At 40.4% G+C, this 19,072-nt stretch overlaps 2 protein-coding genes across 3 annotated transcripts; one reads left to right on the top strand and one right to left on the bottom strand.

Annotated features, from left to right (window-relative positions):
* Positions 1 to 4,386: 4,386 nt before the first annotated feature.
* Positions 4,387 to 12,774, bottom strand: ttc21a (tetratricopeptide repeat domain 21A). 2 transcript variants are annotated; one of them, XR_008183305.1, is made up of 7 exons: positions 12,625 to 12,774; positions 12,418 to 12,535; positions 12,216 to 12,326; positions 12,006 to 12,136; positions 5,784 to 5,906; positions 5,577 to 5,706; positions 4,387 to 5,498 (listed from the first exon to the last, which is right to left on the bottom strand). XR_008183305.1 is itself a non-coding variant. In XM_052596354.1 (6 exons), exons 1-6 carry the CDS (start codon positions 12,649 to 12,651, stop codon positions 5,635 to 5,637), a joined length of 582 nt encoding a protein of 193 aa, XP_052452314.1. In that variant the 5' UTR covers positions 12,652 to 12,774; the 3' UTR covers positions 4,387 to 5,634. The 2 variants fall into 2 exon arrangements, 1 of the variants encoding a protein (XP_052452314.1); XM_052596354.1 differs by having other exon boundaries at positions 4,387 to 5,706.
* Positions 12,775 to 13,014: 240 nt separating this feature from the next.
* On the top strand, positions 13,015 to 18,918 carry gorasp1b (golgi reassembly stacking protein 1b). The gene is made up of 9 exons (XM_052596394.1): positions 13,015 to 13,179; positions 13,857 to 13,937; positions 14,022 to 14,225; positions 15,090 to 15,176; positions 15,257 to 15,387; positions 17,008 to 17,110; positions 17,296 to 17,389; positions 18,399 to 18,458; positions 18,542 to 18,918. The coding sequence occupies exons 1-9, from the start codon at positions 13,015 to 13,017 to the stop codon at positions 18,670 to 18,672; spliced, it is 1,056 nt and encodes a 351-aa protein (XP_052452354.1). The 3' UTR covers positions 18,673 to 18,918.
* The last annotated feature ends 154 nt before the right edge of the window (positions 18,919 to 19,072 follow it).

Below are 19,072 nucleotides of genomic sequence, written 5' to 3'. Positions count from 1 at the left end.
TTTGATGTTGCATCATAGATCGACTTCTTTTTTTTCCTTTTCATTTTCCCTGTTTCGTGAGCACTTACACCCTGAAGTTTGTAGATCTTCTGGCCAAACATTTCTAAATCCATGTTAAATCTTGAAATGATTTATTACAATTATTTCAGTGACTATACAAAAATTATTTATTTGTCAAATATTGAAATAAATATATATTTTTAAGTGTTTAACATTAAAAGAGTTTAACTTTTATATATATTTATAAAAACACTAATTATTAACTTGCTTCATATATAATATTTTTGTAACTATTACAATCTAATTAAATAAAATAAAAAAAGAATATAATAGTTAATGCTAGTTTTTTTATTTTTATTTTTATTTTATCTTCTTTTTTTACTTTTATATATTTGTTATGTACATTTTGAAAATGCCTCTACAAATATTTACCTTTCATCAGTTTTTCGGTGTCTTTGTCACAGTGTAATTATAAGTAATATGTATTTTCTATAGGGTTAGTGTTAGGATGAGGGTTTGGTTTAGGGCTAGTTGCATGTAATTATGTATAATTTATTATTATTACTATAGTAATTATATGTAAAGTGTGAAAAAGGACACTGTAAAATATTCTCAGGTATAATAACCGAACACAAAGATATCGCAGAGATAAATATGCAGCAATGTCTGTATGAAAATCTAAAATAAATAAAAAATTAGCATTTACAATTTTTCAAAAGGCAAACAAAAAAAGTTCAAGTAAAACATTTGCAGATTGCAGAAATGCAGATTTTGTAAATATTCTGGTATGACCCTAAAGTCTCCAAATCTCTGTTCAGTTACAGAAGTACCTGCAAATGCTACATTGTTTCCCCATAATTCCTGAACGCCTCATGGTTGATTGGCCAATCAGAGAAGACTCACTCAGGACGGAGGAACTGACAGAAACCATGATACAGTAAAGTATAAACCATTCACATAAACTGGGTACATGTTTGCCATTAATAGAGAGAAACATTTAAAATGACAAAATTCGAGCTGTCGTAAAATGAAGTTATTAATCTTGAAATATTAACACAACAACCTCGAGATAAAAACAAAACAAAACCAGACACTCACCTGTAGCTCTGTGTTCATAAGAATGATATAAACGAGCTCTTTGGGGAACATGGTTTGGAACAAGTGAAGCACTGTTTCAGATGCATTTTATTTGTCAGTGGTAAAAGTGTAGAATAAGGCCTTTCTTACAGTTTTAAAAAGAGGATGGATGATGGATGGGTGGATGATGCATGGATGGATGGATGCATGGGTGTATGGATGGATGATGCATGGATGGATGGATGATGCATGGATGGATGGATGCATGGATGATGCATGGATGGATGGATGATGCATGGATGCATGGATGATGCATGGATGGATGGATGATGCATGGATGGATGGATGCATGGGTGTATGGATGGATGATGCATGCATGGATGGATGCATGGGTGTATGGATGGATGATGCATGCATGGATGGATGCATGGGTGTATGGATGGATGATGCATGCATGGATGGATGAACTCATGGAGGGATGGATGATGCATGGATGGATGATGCATGGATGGATGGATGGATGGATGCATGGATGGATGGATGATGCATGCATGGATGGATGAATTCATGGAGGGATGGATGATGCATGGATGGATGATGCATGGATGGATGATGGATGGATGCATGGATGGATGATGCATGCATGGATGGATGAATTCATGGAGGGATGGATGATGCATGGATGGATGATGCATGGATGGATGGATGGATGCATGGATGGATGGATGATGCATGGATGCATGGATGATGCATGGATGGATGGATGCATGGGTGGATGGATGGATGATGCATGGATGGATGGATGGATGCATGGAGGGATGGATGATGCATGGATGGATGATGCATGGATGGGTGGATGGATGGATGGGTGGATGGATGGATGGATGGAGATCATGAAGATCACTTTATACTGGAGTGAAGGCTGAAGGAAATTCAGCTCTGCATCACAGAAATAAATTATATTTTAAAAGATATTAAAATAGAAACCATTATTTTATATTGTAATAACATTTTACAAGATTACTGTTTTTTTCTGTATTTTTGATCAAATAAATGCAGCCTCGATGAGCAGAAGAAACATTAGTTATACATTTATAAATGTGCACCAAGTAAATGTGTATTTTAAAACGGTTTTAGAAGCAGCATTGTATTTTGTAATTACTTATATTTCCAGTTTTTTTTATTTTATTGGAAAGGTAAATAATAATAGAATTTTACTATAAAGAATGTGTTATTTCAGCCTTATATCATATCTACAGTACTTGTAAACAACTACAACAGTGGTGAAATTTTGCAACCTTGAAAATCCCGTGTTGCAACATTTATACCAAATTCATCCCTAAATACAACATGCATACAGAGCATGGTTTTAAAACCAGTAACTTCCTAAAAACACTTTGAAGGGACGGAAAAAACAAACCTATTACTATACTCTGGAAGGGTTAAAGACTAAACACAGTAAATGAAAGTGTCCATTACTAATCAGACAGAGAGCGAGATGCGTGTTACGTTCTCAGCCTGCAGCACGGCTCGCTCCACATCTTCGCTCTCTTTGCTGTTACACAGATTGTGTGTCTCACCTCGTGTGCTTTTGTCCTTCTCCTCCGAAGACATGTCAGATCCACCGCTGGTTCTCCCCACACACCGTCTCCTCTGGCCTTGTTCAGGTGCACCAGAGCTTCAGTCGCCTGCCACGAGTGCCTGAGGTCAAAGGTCAAGCAGCACATGCAAACCTCTTACGATCTCAAAGCACATGGAAGAAAACATTCAGGAGACATGTGTGACCCTGGAGCACATAAAATTCTCATAAAAACACATAAAATTCTAAATTTTGATTTATGCATCTGAAAGCTGAATAAATGATCTTTCCATTGATGTTTGGTTTGTTAGGAGGACAATATTTGGAAATCTGGAATCTGAGGGAGCAAAAAAAATCTAAATATTGAGAAAATCATCTTTAAAGTTGTTCAAATTAAGTTCTTAGCAATGCATATTACTAATCAGACATTAAGTTTTGATATATTTACAGTAGGAGATTTACTAATGTCTCCATCATCCTTATTCTTTCCAAAAACCTCAAACCACAGCCGTTCTATTAGAAGTGATGACACTGAGCAGAAGTAGAGACCCTTGCAGTAATTATAACCCGCTTCTCTGACCGACAGTGGACTGAACTTCTCACACGCTATAAACACAGACCGCACGTCTTCCAGTTTCCCTTTCCTGCACAGAACGAGCAGAAACTTGACCATGACATGAAAGCTGTCTATTGAAAGTGGAGACAGAAAACGGTTATTGATGTTAACTAATGCTAAAACTATAAAAAAATTACTTTAAATGGAACAAAAGTTACCTAAAAAAAAAAAAAAAAAAATTCAGTTATTATTTCAACATTTCATATTTTTATTTAGTTTATCTATTGTGCTATAATTAAAATGAAATATGAAACATATACACACACACACACACAACTTTAAAATGGACAGAAATTACAAAAACTTGTAAAACAAATTCTGCAGTGCAGTGAATGGATCTTCATGAAGGCATCAGCCAACAAGATCCTAGTATCAGGTCCTGGAAGCCGCTCACTTATTTCCCTAAACATTTTTATATCAAGACAGCATTTAAACAACAGCATGCTATTTTATATTCGTGGTTTCTTTTCTAACCTGTGTCCTGTCACACCGATGATTTCTCACTTGTAACATGTGATATAAAGCTTCTCATTGTGTTTCCTCTCCGGGTATATCTGAGCCATCTTCTCTCGAGCTTGGATGAAGATGTTTTGCAGCATTACTACAGCGGCGTCCACGTCATCTCTCGCTAAAGCCAGATCCACATAAGCAAGCACGAGACGCGTCTCCTCCGGTGTGCCTTTGAAACGCTGAACGGCCTCGTGCTGTTTACAACACACACACACACACACGAGACAGTAACTCAGTAGAGTATGAGGCTAGTTAGTAAGGATGCACCGAAATAGACGTCAATCGCTGTCTGTGCTTGGAATGATCATGCAAAAAATAATAATAATAATAATAATAATTCAGTTTCAGAGTTTTTTTATTTTTTTTCCAGTGTTGGGGTGAAAATGGTGTTTTGTGATGATACTGTACCCAGTAATGCGGAGCTGCACTCGGGCTCTGTTTTCAGTTAACAAACAGAGTCCAGCATTTCAGACACTTCTGTTGTAACCAGGCAGCATAGATTCGTTCCAAAACAGCAATGAATAGCTCAGGAATGTCCCAAGAGCAGAAACTGACCCTTAGGGACACAAACACTCCCCGAGCGGAGTCTTAATAAACAAGCCTGATCTACTGAACCTATTAAATGACAGAAATAAGCGTATAAACTGGATGAGTCGGCTGATGGCTGCGGTGATCTCCAGATGCATGCTGGGATTGCAGGGCTCAGAGATCTCGACCGCACTCATTAAAGCCTGAAGACGCTCTTTCACCTGAAACACAATCGTGGGTCAATGACAAAACAGAGATGAAAGAAAAAAAGTGTCACACTTAGGGATGTAATATTTGTATTAATGTTGATTTTAAACATTTTTGATCAAATGAATACTTCAAAAACATTTTTATATCAAAACACTTTCAGTATTTATAATTTTAGGTATGCATTTATTTGTGAAGTTGTTTCTAAGTAAACCCTATTTACCTTTCTTTTTATTTTTTTACAACGTACCATTTCAATATTTATTAATATTTTTTAAAAAGTACAAATAAAGTAAAAGGAACAAAAGTGAATATTATATTTCCCCAAGAATCTGAGTCTTTTAATTACATTTTTTGAGTAAAAAAAAAAAAAAATCAAAACATTGCATCAAAGATTCGAATTAAAAACAATCTTAGTAAAGGCATATTTAATTTTCAAGTGTTGATGCTCCTTATTTTTTTCTTTTATGCCAAAAATCATTAGGATATTAATTAAAGATCATGTTCCATGAAGATATTTAGTAAATCTCCTACCGTAAATATATCAAAACTTCATTTTTGATTAGTAATATGCATTGGTTATAACTTCATTTGAACAACTTTAAAGATGATTTTCTTAATATTTAGGTTTTTTTTACTCCCTCAGATTCCAGATTTATAATAGTTGTATCTCAGACAAACATGTCTCGATCCTAACATCAATGAAAATATGATTTATTCAGCTTTTAGATGAAGCATAACTCTCAATTTCGAAAAATGTACACTTAAGACTTAACAGTTTTTATTCATTTTATTTAGCTTTTAGTTTGCTATTTTAGTCCATCATGCACCAAATGTCACATTAGCTTTCCTAGTGCTATAATGACCTCAATCAGTCATGCATCTAAATAATCAGGAACAGATTTACCAGCTCCATATTTCCTCCTTAGCCGCAGCGATGACAGTCAACATCTCAGATCACGTTCATCTCTCTCCAGAACTCTGCACATGTCAAGCAGAAGCACTGAGGAACATCTTAACCCTTTCGATTAGGAGATGAGCTGAGAGTAGCACACACACCTCCGAGCGACCGCCTCGGTTTGCTCCCAGTCACGCAGAGACACCAACACCTTCATCTTCACGAGGAGCGCCGGGATGAAGTCTGGATGAGAGACGAGGATCTGATCGGCGATGTTTCATCATGCTCCATCTGCACGTCAAAGACACAGCTCAGACCCGGTCAGATTATTCTAAAGAAACCTCAGTGCTTTTCTCAACATGTTTTACTTTTCCCATGAGTCCTAATACACTCCCAGTGTCCTGAACACCGCTGTCAAAGTAGCGTATAGCCTGAGGTCTGTCCTCTTCCGTGTCAGAGGTCAACATCATCCAGCCCTTCAGAATAAGCCCCTGTTAACAAAAGACAAACAATTCATGAATCAGCAATATTCCCAAGCCTTAGACATATTTACATACCACAAAACCTAATTCTGGAAACACGAATGGATCAGTGCTCTATCAGGTATTACTTTAATCAGCATATTTTTGATATTTGCCTTAAATTGATTGCTGTTACACTTTTTAACTTTATGAAGGACAATATATTTGACACACATATATGAAATGTTGGAAAAATGCAATACTTTTAAATATGACATTAAACCACCAGTAGGTGGTAGCAAGTCAGTGTTTTAATGAGTGAATCACTGATTCAACCGATTCGTTCAAACGGCTGATTCATTCAATAAATGAAGCAAGTAACCGTTCCCTATCATAGGTCACTTCGATGCTGCGGTGACGTCACCACGTATGGGAACACCTCTGGTGTGACGAATGTCTGAAGCCCTATACCATCCCGCCAATCCTATTGGCCAAATGGCGCATAGCACCACCCTGCGCATGCGCGCGCATGATATACCTGGGTGCAGCGCGCCATTTCGCTCAGATTTCATTCCTTCAGGAATAGCGAATCATCTGTGCCCTATCGTCTCGCGTTCTCCAGCGATCTCTTCGAGCAGTGTTAACTCCTCTTCGCGGACGCGATGAGCTTTCGAAAATGTAAGGAGCCATGTACCAGGTACATCACGGCGGGGGACACTCATGACAGGTGCGTAGTATGTCTTGGTTTACATCACGCACAGGCGGCGCTTAGCGGCCTTTCTTCCTGTCCCCATTGTGATGGCCTGCGGCTCAGAGTACTGCGCTCCAGGGTGGAAGTTTTCTCTAATGTCGCCCTCGAGTCTAACCCCCGTCAGGTCACCTCTGCGACTGCCGAGGCACCGCACGAGGCGAGGGCCTGGGGTGACACGTGCGACATGGATTTTGTGGACAGCGCAGCGCTGGAATATTCTCCACATCGCTCGCTCTCCCCTACCCTGCTGCAGAATAAAACTTATACTGAGCCCGTCGTCTTCTCTAATGAGGATTTACTTCCCACACCGGAGGCATGCACCGCCATCTCCTTCGGTTGTGGACGCTATGACGACGATGTTTTATCCACCGCGGCCTCGGGGTCTGAGGACTTCGCGACCGACACTAGCCCTCTTCCTCCTAGCGGACAGGAGAGGCGTGTTTCCCCCTCCTACAGTGAGCTGTTGGATGTGGTTTCTCGTGCGGTGGGTAAATTGGGGCTAGACTGGGAGGTTGACAAGGCCGAGGCCCAACCTTCTTCCAAGCTGGACGACCGTTTTTTAACCAGTCGGACACCTACACAGCCCCGGAGGCCTTTGCCTTTTTTCCCGGACCTCCACCAGGAGGTTTCGAGGTCCTGGAAACAGCCATTTTCGGCGCGGATTACTAACGCCGCGGCCGCGGATTTCGCCACCGTTTCTGATATGGCGAACCATGGCTATACTATGATGCCCCCGGTGGAAGAGACTCTCGCCGAACACCTTGCGCCTAGTTCGGCCGCGGCTTGGAAGTCTCGCCCCCTTCTTCCTTCGAAGGCGTGTCGAGTCACGTCTAGTTTGGTGGGTAAATCCTACATGGCGGCTGGTCAGGCGGCTGCGTCGCTCCACTCTATGGCGGTCCTTCAGGCCTACCAGGCGGAGTTATTGAAGGAATTGGATGAAGGTGAGGGCATCACACCGGAGGCAGTTAAAGAACTGCGTAGAGCTACGGATTTGGCGCTACGCGCTACCAAACATACCGCTCGTGCAGTGGGCCGTACTATGGCCGGTTTGATTTCGGTTGAGCGCCACCTCTGGCTTAATCTCACCGATATTAAGGAGAAGGATAAATCTTTCCTTATGGATGCCCCTGTCTCCAGGGATGGATTGTTCGGTGAGGCTGTCACGTCAGTAGTGGAGAAGTTCAGGGCAGCGAAACAGCAATCAGCCGCTTTCCGCCAGCTGATTCCCCGCAGACCCAGGGAGGTCGAACGCCGGCAAGCGCCCGCGCGTTCTCGCTCAACCTCCTCTCACCGCCAGCGAGCAGCCTCTCGAGAGGAACCTACACCCATGGCGCCTCCTCGTAAGGACTGGGGCCCTAGGGTTTTTCCTCCGGCGCACCAGCGTCAACGTAAGCGTTTGAACCTGACCTCGACGGCTAAAGCCTCTCGTTCTCGGGTGCCGAATAGCAGCTCCTGATCTTTTTGCTGCTTGCCAGGGACTGTGCCCTCCGCTAGAGAGCGCTGTCGGACCGCTTTCGCGCATCCCACACTCTCATTGCAGTCCCCATGCTCAAACATTGATTGTCTCGCCGCTAACAGCGCCTCGAGCAACATTGGATCGAGCTGTAATGACAGACGCTCCCTCAGACACTCTGCGCAATCCTGCTTTCGGAGTTCGAGGGACGACTCAAGGACCCTACACAAACGGCCCGTTTATGACGGCTCACACAGCCGCCGCTTTTTCGCTAGCGGCAGAGCCCGATGTTCCATCTGTTGGCCTAATTCCTGCCGTGGACACGTTTCAGGATTATACTCAACGGAACGCAACGACTCCGGCGCATACGCTTCCCCGGTGCACGAACACCACGGGTTTTTCATGTCCGGTCGTTTTAACGCGTATGACGGCGTTGCTGGGAGCGGAAGCTTTGAAACCGTTAATATTGTTTCGGGCCGCGTGGGAACGCTTGCCCGGCATTCCTCAATGGGTGTTACGCACGGTTTGTCACGGATACACCATTCAGTTTCGGAAAGGCCCGCCTCCTTTCCGCGGAATTCTTCCCACTACGGTGAAGTCTACGGAAATGGCGGTGCTGCGACAAGAAATGTCAGCTCTGCTGAGCAAAGGGGCTATAGAAGAAGTACACCCCTCTCAGATGGAGACAGGTTTTTACAGCCGTTATTTCGTGGTACCGAAAAAAGACGGCGGGTTACGACCCATTCTGGATTTACGCCGTCTGAATCTTGCACTCAGACCGAGCAAATTCAAGATGTTGACGGTGAAAAATATTCTGTCTCAGATCCGACCAAGCGATTGGTTTATTACGATCGATCTGAAGGATGCGTATTTCCATATTCAGATCGTCAAGAGACACAGGAAGTTCCTCAGATTCGCTTTAGAGGGCAAAGCGTATCAGTACCGCGTTCTTCCCTTTGGCTTGGCTTTAGCGCCCCGTACGTTCTCAAAGTGCATGGACGCAGCTCTGGCCCCGTTGCGGCTCCAGGGCGTTCGTGTGTTGAACTATTTGGACGATTGGCTGGTGCTAGCGCAATCGCGGACTCAAGCACACTCTCACCGAGATCTTGTGCTGAATCATTTAAACAGCCTGGGCTTACGAACAAATTTCAAGAAGAGTGTTTTAACTCCCTCTCAACGGATAACTTTTCTTGGAATAGATCTGGACTCTCGCGCGATGACAGCGAAGCTTTCTCTCCCGCGCGCTCAGTCGATTGCGTCATGCGTGCGGCACTTCAAAGCGGGTCGCACGGTGACGGTGAGATTGTGCCTCAGGCTCTTGGGTCTAATGGCAGCAGCATCCCCCGTGATTCGTCTGGGATTGCTTCAAATGCGCCCTTTTCAGTGGTGGACGAAAAGGCGGAATATTTCACCCCGTTGTCTCCCGCATCGCACGATTTCGGTGACACGGCGGTGTGTGATGTCGCTGAAAATTTGGATGTCAACCGAATTTCTCCTGTCAGGAGTTCGATTGGGAATTTATGCTTTCCGAGAGACTGTCACGACGGACGCGTCTTTGACTGGTTGGGGAGCTGTGTGTCGAGGGCGACCAGCCCACGGAGTGTGGACAGCGGCTCAGCGCGGCTGGCATATAAACAGACTGGAATTACTGGCAGTTTTTCTGGCTCTCCAGTATTTCTCGGATCTGCTGATCGGCCGTCATGTGCTACTCAGATCAGACAACACAGCGGTTGTGTCTTATCTGAACCATCAAGGAGGATTGCGCTCTCGCCCCCTGTGCAGGCTGGCGAGGCGTGTTCTTCTGTGGTCTCGGGACAAGTTTCTCTCGATCCGGGCCATTCATGTCCCCGGACGATTGAATTTCGGAGCGGATCTGCTATCCAGACAGGCTCTGGAACAGGGAGAATGGCGATTACACCCCCAGACGGTGGATCTTTTATGGCGGATATTCGGCAAAGCGAAAGTGGATTTATTCGCATCGAGCATGACTACGCATTGCCCGCTATGGTTCTCCCTACGCTCCCCATCGCCCCTGGGCGTGGATGCGTTAGCTCACAGCTGGCCCAAGACCAGTCTGTATGCTTTTCCTCCGATTCGTTTGATCCCAGCGGTATTATGCAGATTACGCCGGGACAGAGTGGAACAGCTGCTGCTGGTGGCTCCGCGATGGCACACGCAGCCGTGGTTTGCGGATCTGATCAGTCTGCTAGCGGGCTCTCCGTGGGAGATTCCCATCAGACAGGATTTATTATCACAAGCACAGGGGCTGATTTGGCACCCGAGGCCAGATCTGTGGAAACTGTGGGCGTGGCCACTGAGCGGAGTGCGTTAGTATGTCCCGGTCTTTCTGCTGAAACTACTGAGACTATATTGAGTTCTAGAGCAGCTTCTACGAGACGCTTATATGCTTTCAAGTGGAGACTGTTTACAGCCTGGTGTGGTAATCATAATGTGGATCCAGTTTACTGCCCAGTGGCTTCAGTGCTGGAGTTCCTCCAGGAGCGTTTCTCGGATGGCGTTACACCAGCCACTTTAAAGGTTTACGTGGCAGCCATTTCAGCTTACCACGAATGCATAGGCGGTGCCTCTGTGGGGCGTCATCCATTAGTTTCTCGTTTCATACAGGGTGCGCGACGGCTGAGGCCTTTCCGCCCTGTGCGAGTTCCTTCATGGGATTTATCCATTGTGTTGTTAGGTTTATCAGGGCATCCGTTTGAGCCCTTGGAGACCGTATCGGATAAAATCCTGACATTGAAGACACTTCTTCTCATGGCTTTATCCTCCCTCAAGAGAGTTGGGGATTTACAGGCTCTTTCTGTTTCACCCTCATGCATGGAATTTGCACCAGGCTCTGTGAAGGTGCTGCTGCGGCCCAGGCCTAACTATGTTCCTAAGGTCGCATCTAACCCTTTTCGCTTTCAGCAAGTGGTTCTGGAAGCTTTTTCGCCTGCCGAGGCCGGGTCAGGAGATCTAAGTCTTTGCCCTGTGAGAGCTTTAAAGACTTATGTGGATCGCACAGCTCCTTGGCGTGGTTCTGACCAGCTGTTTGTCTGCTTTGGACATAAAAGTAAGGGCCATGCAGTTACAAAACAGCGCATGTCCCATTGGCTGGTGGAGGCGATTTCTTTGGCCTATGAGGCGCGCGGACTCGCTTCACCCTTAGGGGTTAAGGCTCATTCCACTCGAGCTGTAGCTTCTTCTCAAGCTTTTCTCAGTGGCTCTTCTATGGATGATATCTGTGCTGCGGCAGGATGGTCCTCACCGAGCACTTTTATCAAATCCTACAGTCTGGATGTGAGGATGGCCCCTGGCTCCCGGGTTCTCTCCGCTTGAGCAGTTGCTTCCTCGGATCTCAGTTATCAGGTACGTCAGGCGTTTTGGTATATCGTTCCCATACGTGGTGACGTCACCGCAGCATCGAAGTGACCTATGATAGGGAACATCTCGGTTACGTATGTAACCTTGGTTCCCTGAATAGGGAACGAGATGCTGCGGTTCTGGCCGTTCCGTACCTTGATAACTCTTCATCTTCAGTCATGAAATCTGAGCGAAATGGCGCGCTGCACCCAGGTATATCATGCGCGCGCATGCGCAGGGTGGTGCTATGCGCCATTTGGCCAATAGGATTGGCGGGATGGTATAGGGCTTCAGACATTCGTCACACCAGAGGTGTTCCCATACGTGGTGACGTCACCGCAGCATCTCGTTCCCTATTCAGGGAACCAAGGTTACATACGTAACCGAGATGTTTTTATAAATGGCTCACTGAATCATTGACTCGTTCAAAAATGAATCATTTAGTAACGAAAGACTGTTGTGTGTTACTCGGAGATGCGCGACTGTTCTGATCGAGTGTGTTTTGATCATTTCGAGACTTTAGAAGCTCGTGTATCAGTATGATGATGCTGAGGTCTTTTACACAAACCTCCGGGGAGCTTTCAGAGGGTTTCAGCATCTTTTCAACACATGTCCTGGCTCTGAGATCGAGCTCCAGGATCCAGAAGAGCAGTGCTGTGTAATACAATGCTCTGTCTCCATACACAGCTTCTACTAGATCTGATGTGGATGAGAGGAGACACTGAATCAAAGCTTCATTCATCAGTTATTGGGTTCAATGAGTGAAGTGCAGAGTTACCAATCGTTTCAGAGGTTTGCTGTATGTGTATGAGAGCCACTGTTGAACACAGAGACGGATGAGGATGATCTCTCAGCTGAAGAAGCTCTCTCGAAGCCTCTTGTGTGTTACCTGCGAGGTCAAGGAGTCAAAGACACGATCTTTATAATCAACGATGATATTATCATGAAGAATATGAACGTAAAGGCAGATTTCATCCTACCTTCCATCAGAGTCGCAAATGTTTTGAAGAACCGGAGCACTGGATCATTATTATACAACTTTAAATTCTCCTCAGCATGTGTGTAGTATTTCTCCCTCATGTAATAAATAATTAGCGGCTGTTAAAACAAACATCGGTCGCTGTTATGTTGTTTTCCAATGTGTATCGTCATTAAAATACAATAAAAACGATACAATTCAAACTTACCAAACACGTTTTATCGTTTTGTGACATATTTAATCCGGATATGTTAGTTACACTAATTCAACAGCTTCATCGGAATCAAACAACAACTGAGATTTAAAAATAACGGAAAATACCTCGTCGTTAGGCAACCACCTGCGGAGGAATAATAATCAAACACAGACAGCGGCGCTTGTGTTATTGAGTTTAATCGAGCGTCTGAAATTGATTACTCATGTCTGTTTATTTAGGTTTTTTTTTTTTTTTCGTTTTTATATGTTTCCAGTACTGTTATATCTCGTTACTGTTTGAGGTAATTAAAAAGAAGAATAAAAAATAGACTATGAATTATATCAAGACGAAGCGCTTGCGTCACGAGACGCTCTGCGGATTGGCTAACAGGCATACGCTTTAATGAATATTAATGAGCACGTCCCTTACGCTTCAGGAAGGTTACCCAGCGTTCTAATTAATATTCATGAGAAAACCCTGGCTGTAGTAGATTGTGTTCGGACGCAGTTCAGGATGGGTTTGATTCAGAGCGTGTTTGCTGCAGAGGGTGGATATCATGTGCATGGGGTGAGTGCGCACTTATTTACTAATTACTGCATTTAATTAGACCTCGAGACTGATGACTCAGCAACTGACAAGGTTTTAACAAGTACATGATGTGTGTCCTAAAGGTAATGCAGGCGTGTCCTAGTCAAAAAACACCAGGATGTCAACAGGATTTATATGGTCCTTGAATATATGTTAAAAAAATACGGGTTTTATAACCTTTAAAGGTTATTCTGTAAAGAAAATTACCATTAAGATTCTTCTGGATCAGTTCCAACACTGAAAACCATGTTTTTTTTTTTTTCTTAATATTTAACATCCAAACATTAAGAAATAATTTTCCTGAAAAGCTAAACAATGGAGATATATTATAGATATGATCTTGTCACTAGATATTAAGTCTAGTTTTTTGAAAATAAAAGTCAGATTAGTAAACGTTTTCGCTTAAACCCAGAAAAAAAGGGAAAAAAATCTGCCAATAAACTTAATATGAGAGAAGAATAAACGTACTTCAAAGGCAAGACCGGATTTGGTTTTCCACCCACTGATGGAAGTTTAAAGATTAAAAACACCTCCTTCTTGCTTCTCAAGTTAATATATCTTGATTTAGTAATACGTTTATGCATGCACTAGACATTTAGAGAATAAGTTGTATTTTTGCCATATAGCATTGTATGTTTTTTGACTTAAATTCCCAGATTCAGGAAAACTCTCCAGCAGAGAGAGCCGGCCTGGAGCCCTTCTTTGATTTCATTCTGTCTATTGGACACACCAGACTGGTGAGACCTCCGATCCTGAGTCTCTGATCGTGTCAGACGAGCTGGACTAGAATGTGCATGCTCTGATGCTGATGTGTGTCTCAGAGTAAAGAGAGCAGTCTGCTGAAGGACCTCCTGAAGGCCAACGTGGAGAAGCCGGTGAAGCTGGAGGTGTACAGCAGTAAAGTGATGAAGATCAGAGAGCTGGAGGTCGTTCCCAGTAACATGTGGGGTGGCCAGGGCTTGTTAGGGGCCAGCGTTCGCTTCTGCTCTTTCCAAGGAGCCAATCACAACGTCTGGCATGTGCTGGTGAGATCTCTAATAATTAGAAATATCATTTTTTTTTTTTGGACCATCCATTTTTTTTCTCCATTTTATACAGTGGGGTCCAAAAGTCTGAGGTTGCTAAAAAAATTAAATTAAATGCAAATTAATAATAATAATTATTATTATTGTTATTGAATTATAAAGCCACAAATAAAATATTTTAATTAATATAATATCATATTTGTTATTTGTTTTATAATATAATATTATTATATTTAATAATAATAATAATAATAAAAATAAATATTATGTAAAAAATGTATTATATACTATATATGTGTGTGTATATATAAATATAACTATATATATATATATATATATATATATATATAACTATATATATATATATATATATATATATATATATATTATATTTATTAATAATAATAATAATTATATATATATATATATATATATATATATATATATATATATATATAAAATTATAATTATATACCCAAAAACCCAAAAAGAATATGTATTATATATTATATATGTGTGTAAATATATATATATATATATATATATATATATATATATATATATATATTAATAATAATAATAATAATAATAAAAAATATATATATATATATATATATATATAATTATATAAAAAAAATATTTGAACATTGCAAAAAAAAAGTATGTATATATATATATATATATTTATATACTTATATATACTTTTTTTTTGCAATTTATATATATATATAAAATAACATTTCATATAAATCAAGATTGATGTACTTGAGAAGCAAATTTACTCGAGACGTTTTCAGAAAGAAATAAATAAACATGGGTACGAATAAACATGTAGTTGTTTTCTCTCTAAATGTGTTCTTGCAGGACGTGGAGGTGGACTCTCCTGCTGAACTGGCTGGACTCGAACCCTACTCTGACTTCATCGTGGGCTCAGACCAGGTGCTGCAGGAGGTCAGCTCTGTTCTTCTGTCTCTGAAGCAGTGTACTGTGTGTCATGCAGATGTTTACTCTGATCTGAAATCATCTCCCAGTCGGAGGACTTCTTCTCTCTGATCGAGGCGTGCGAGGGCAGAGCTGTGAAGCTGCTGGTGTATAACACACAGAGCGACCGCTGCAGGGAAGTGCTGATCACTCCGAACAGAGCCTGGGGCGGAGAGGGAAGGTACATCCAGAGACAGATCACTGCTGCATCAAACAGCACATCAGAACCAGTGTTACTTACTATCAGTAGTGTTCTCATTTGTTTTTATATTTTATATATATATATATATATATATATATATATATATATAATGTGAGTGTCTACACAGTATATTTTCATTTTTATTTATTAGCTTTTTTTCAGGTAACATTTATTTTCATTTAAAGTAACGAAAGAGTGTTTTATGGCATTGTTTTTAGTTTTAAATCTTGATAATTTTGTTGTGCAGTGTTTACATTTTTATTTATTAACTGAAATTATTATTTTTTTTTTCAGGTAACATTTTTATTTATTAGCTGTATTTTTTTTCAGGTAACATTTTTATTTATTAGCTGAATTTATTATTATTTTTTTTCAGGTAAAATTTGTATTTATTAGCTGAATTTTTATTTTCAGGTAACATTTTTATTTATTAGCTGTATTTTTTTTAAGGTAACTTTTATTTATTAGCTGAAATTATTATAATTTTTTTCAGTTAACATTTTTATTTATTAGCTGAAATTATTTTTTTCAGGTAACATTTTTATTTATTAGCTGAAATTATTATTCTTTTTTTTTAGTTAACATTTTTATTTATTAGCTAAAATAAAATAAAAAATTCTGGTAAAAGTAACTTCATTTAAAGTAAGGAGAAAGTCTTTTATGGCTTTGGTTTTAGTTTTAAATGTTGATCATTTTGTATTGAATGCATCTTACCAGTGTTTAGTATAATTTATATATTCTTTTCCTTTTTTTATTTTCTTTTTTTTTTATTAAGTTTTGGTTTTCATTTTAATTTTAACAAACGCTTTAGTAAGTGTTTTTCTCATAAAAAAAAATCTATATACAATTTAGTAATTTTTATAATTGTATTACTTTTAATTTATTTAGTCTGTTATTTTAGTTTTTCAACTTAAAACCAAATTAAATTGATAAATGTTGTCTAGGCTAGTAATAAATGAAATACATATTTAATATGTAAACAGAAGAGATGCACTAATTGCAATTTTCTCTGCAGATTCTGATTTATATATATATATATATATATATATATTTATTTTTTAAATGTAACCTGCTGATACCGATTTGTGCAGATTCAGATTTTCTTTCTAAGAACTATAATTAAGAGCAATGAAAATGCAATACTTTTTAAATATGAAACCAAATCACCAGTAGGTGGCACAAATGAGTCGTTTAGTCCTTCATTCAACTGATTCATTCATTCAACTGATTCATTCATTCAAACGGCTGATTCATTCAGAAACATGATGACTGTCTTTATTGAAAGGGTTACTGAATCATTGATTCGTTCAAACGTGTCGATTCATTCAGTAACGAACGAATCACTCAGAGACTGGCTTTGATTGGAACTATTTTAATCAGCGAAATTGAGCAAAAACGGTCAAAATTGTGTCTGAAATATAAGTCACTTAATTTGAACTCCTTGTTAATTGAACTATTATTGTATAAAATCAGTGTCACATTGCAATCACATTAATTTTCGCGTTAAATAAACATCTTGGTCATGCAATATTAAAATATAAATGTTTTTTTTTTTCTACTGCACTATGCATCTATAACTTTGTGTGTGTGTGTGGTCAGTCTGGGTTGTGGTGTAGGGTTTGGGTATCTGCATCGTATTCCCATGCGTCCGCATCAACACCAGAACTCATCCGAAACCCAAGAGGACCAACATTGCTCTGAGGTACAGACAGATCAGTCTCACAGGAACACCGAAAAATAGATTTTACATCAAGAATAAGTACGTTAGGACTCCTACAGCTTCATTATTTATATCGACCTATTCTGTCCTGGACCAGTTTATAATTAGATCGGCTTCATGATGTTCAGGATATGTAGAGTTCGATTTGATGAATCTTTTTATTCCAGTTATTATTAGATAACTCCTCAGACGAGACGGGACGTGGTGTGACGTTCATTCAGGACACGACTGAAGCTTCAGCAGCGTGTGAGAAAACGCCTGGTGGGTCAAATAATCATTAGATACGACACATCGATAAATATCCTTAAATCACCTAAAAATTAACTTTAACTGAAATGTGTTCACGCTCAGGTCATCCCAGATCAGGATGAGTTTGTGTCTTCATCATCAGGTTTGGAGAAATGTAGCATTGCATCAGTGTCTCATCAGTGGATGCTCTGAAGTGAATGGGTGCTGTCAGAACGAGAGTCAAAAAGCTGAAACAAATCCAGCATTGCACGCGTAGGCAATTTTCCAAGCACATATCGTGATTTATAAAAAACAAACCTGGCGTAAATATGTAGAACAGCTTTAAACCATTTTTTTTTTAATGGATATTTTCATATATTTATTATAAAACATAACAAGGATACTGGATAATTTCTAGCGATAAAAATCTGTGTATGCCACAAATTACATAATAGTCCCCATCTCATATTTAATGTCTAAATGTCTCCATGTCGAACAGGAATATGAATGGTAATGATATGCAGATGAGGCGTTGTGAGCTCCATATATGGTGATTTCTGGGCGGAGTCAGGGTGGAGATGCACGTATCGTCCCCTGACTGGGATTATAAAGAGATATTTGCACAGATTCTGGTTTATGCATGGTTTTATAAATCTGAAAACTTTTGTGCATACGCAAAAATCTAGCTTTTGTGCCTACGTACACTTTTAGGAATCGACGGAGACCCCCTGCATCAGGAGAGAAATCTGCACGAATAAAGCAGTATTTAAACAGTCCAAAACAACAAAATAAAAGTCTTCATTATGGATTTGTTCCAGCTTTGTGTTCTCCAGATGTTAACTGATGGACTGGAGTGCTGTGGTGTTTTTATCAGACTCTCGTTCTGACGGCACCCATTCACTGCAGAGCATCCACTGATGAGACACTGATGCAATGCTACATTTCTCCAAACCTGAATTAATTATGTCTGTAACTGACGTGTTTGAGACGACATCTGTGGATCTTTCTGGACGTTTGGATTCATCTGCTTCCTCTTTAATAGATGATGATGATGATGATGATGATGGAGGCATCTGCGGCAGTGAAAATGCATCCGCTTTAAGTAAGTATCAGATGACCTTTTAAGAAGCTTTATCTTCAGATTTTCTCTCCTGCGCTCACGTCTCGTTTTATTCCCTCGTGAAGGTCGATCTGAAGACGGCGAGGTCCAGAAGGACGATTCGGGGATCTACGACATGCAAACACCCGCTGTGATCTTAAATATGGAACCAAAGGATGACGAGGTTGTACCATTTCCCCCGAAAACCGTCTCATAAGTGTGACTCGGAGATGCATGGATTCGTGAGCGTGTTCTCAGGAGGATAAGACATTAAAAGCACGTCACTGAAACTATTTACTGCTGTTATAAAGCGCTGACATGCAGGAGTGCACAGAAAAGATGCTTTATTTAATATAATACACAAACACAAACTATATCTTCATCATCCGTGCATCTCACAATAAATGTCTACAGTATACTTCACCCCAAAACCAAAGACAAAATATAAATGGTATTGGATTTCCTTTAGAGGTTTTGCATTGTGGCATTATTTTCATTTTATTTGTATTTATTTTTTTACTGTTATTTTATTATCTTCAGCGGTGATTTTAATAACTGTAATACAGGAATATCTCAGGAAAGCGACTGGGAATGTTTTGGACACTGGTCCATTAAGC

The sequence above is a fragment of the Carassius gibelio genome, chromosome B24, assembly GCF_023724105.1.
Source record: "Carassius gibelio isolate Cgi1373 ecotype wild population from Czech Republic chromosome B24, carGib1.2-hapl.c, whole genome shotgun sequence".
NCBI classification, from domain to species: Eukaryota; Metazoa; Chordata; class Actinopteri; order Cypriniformes; family Cyprinidae; genus Carassius; species Carassius gibelio.
Note: the sequence above shows the minus strand (reverse complement) of the source record. Positions and strands in the feature narration are given on the sequence as shown.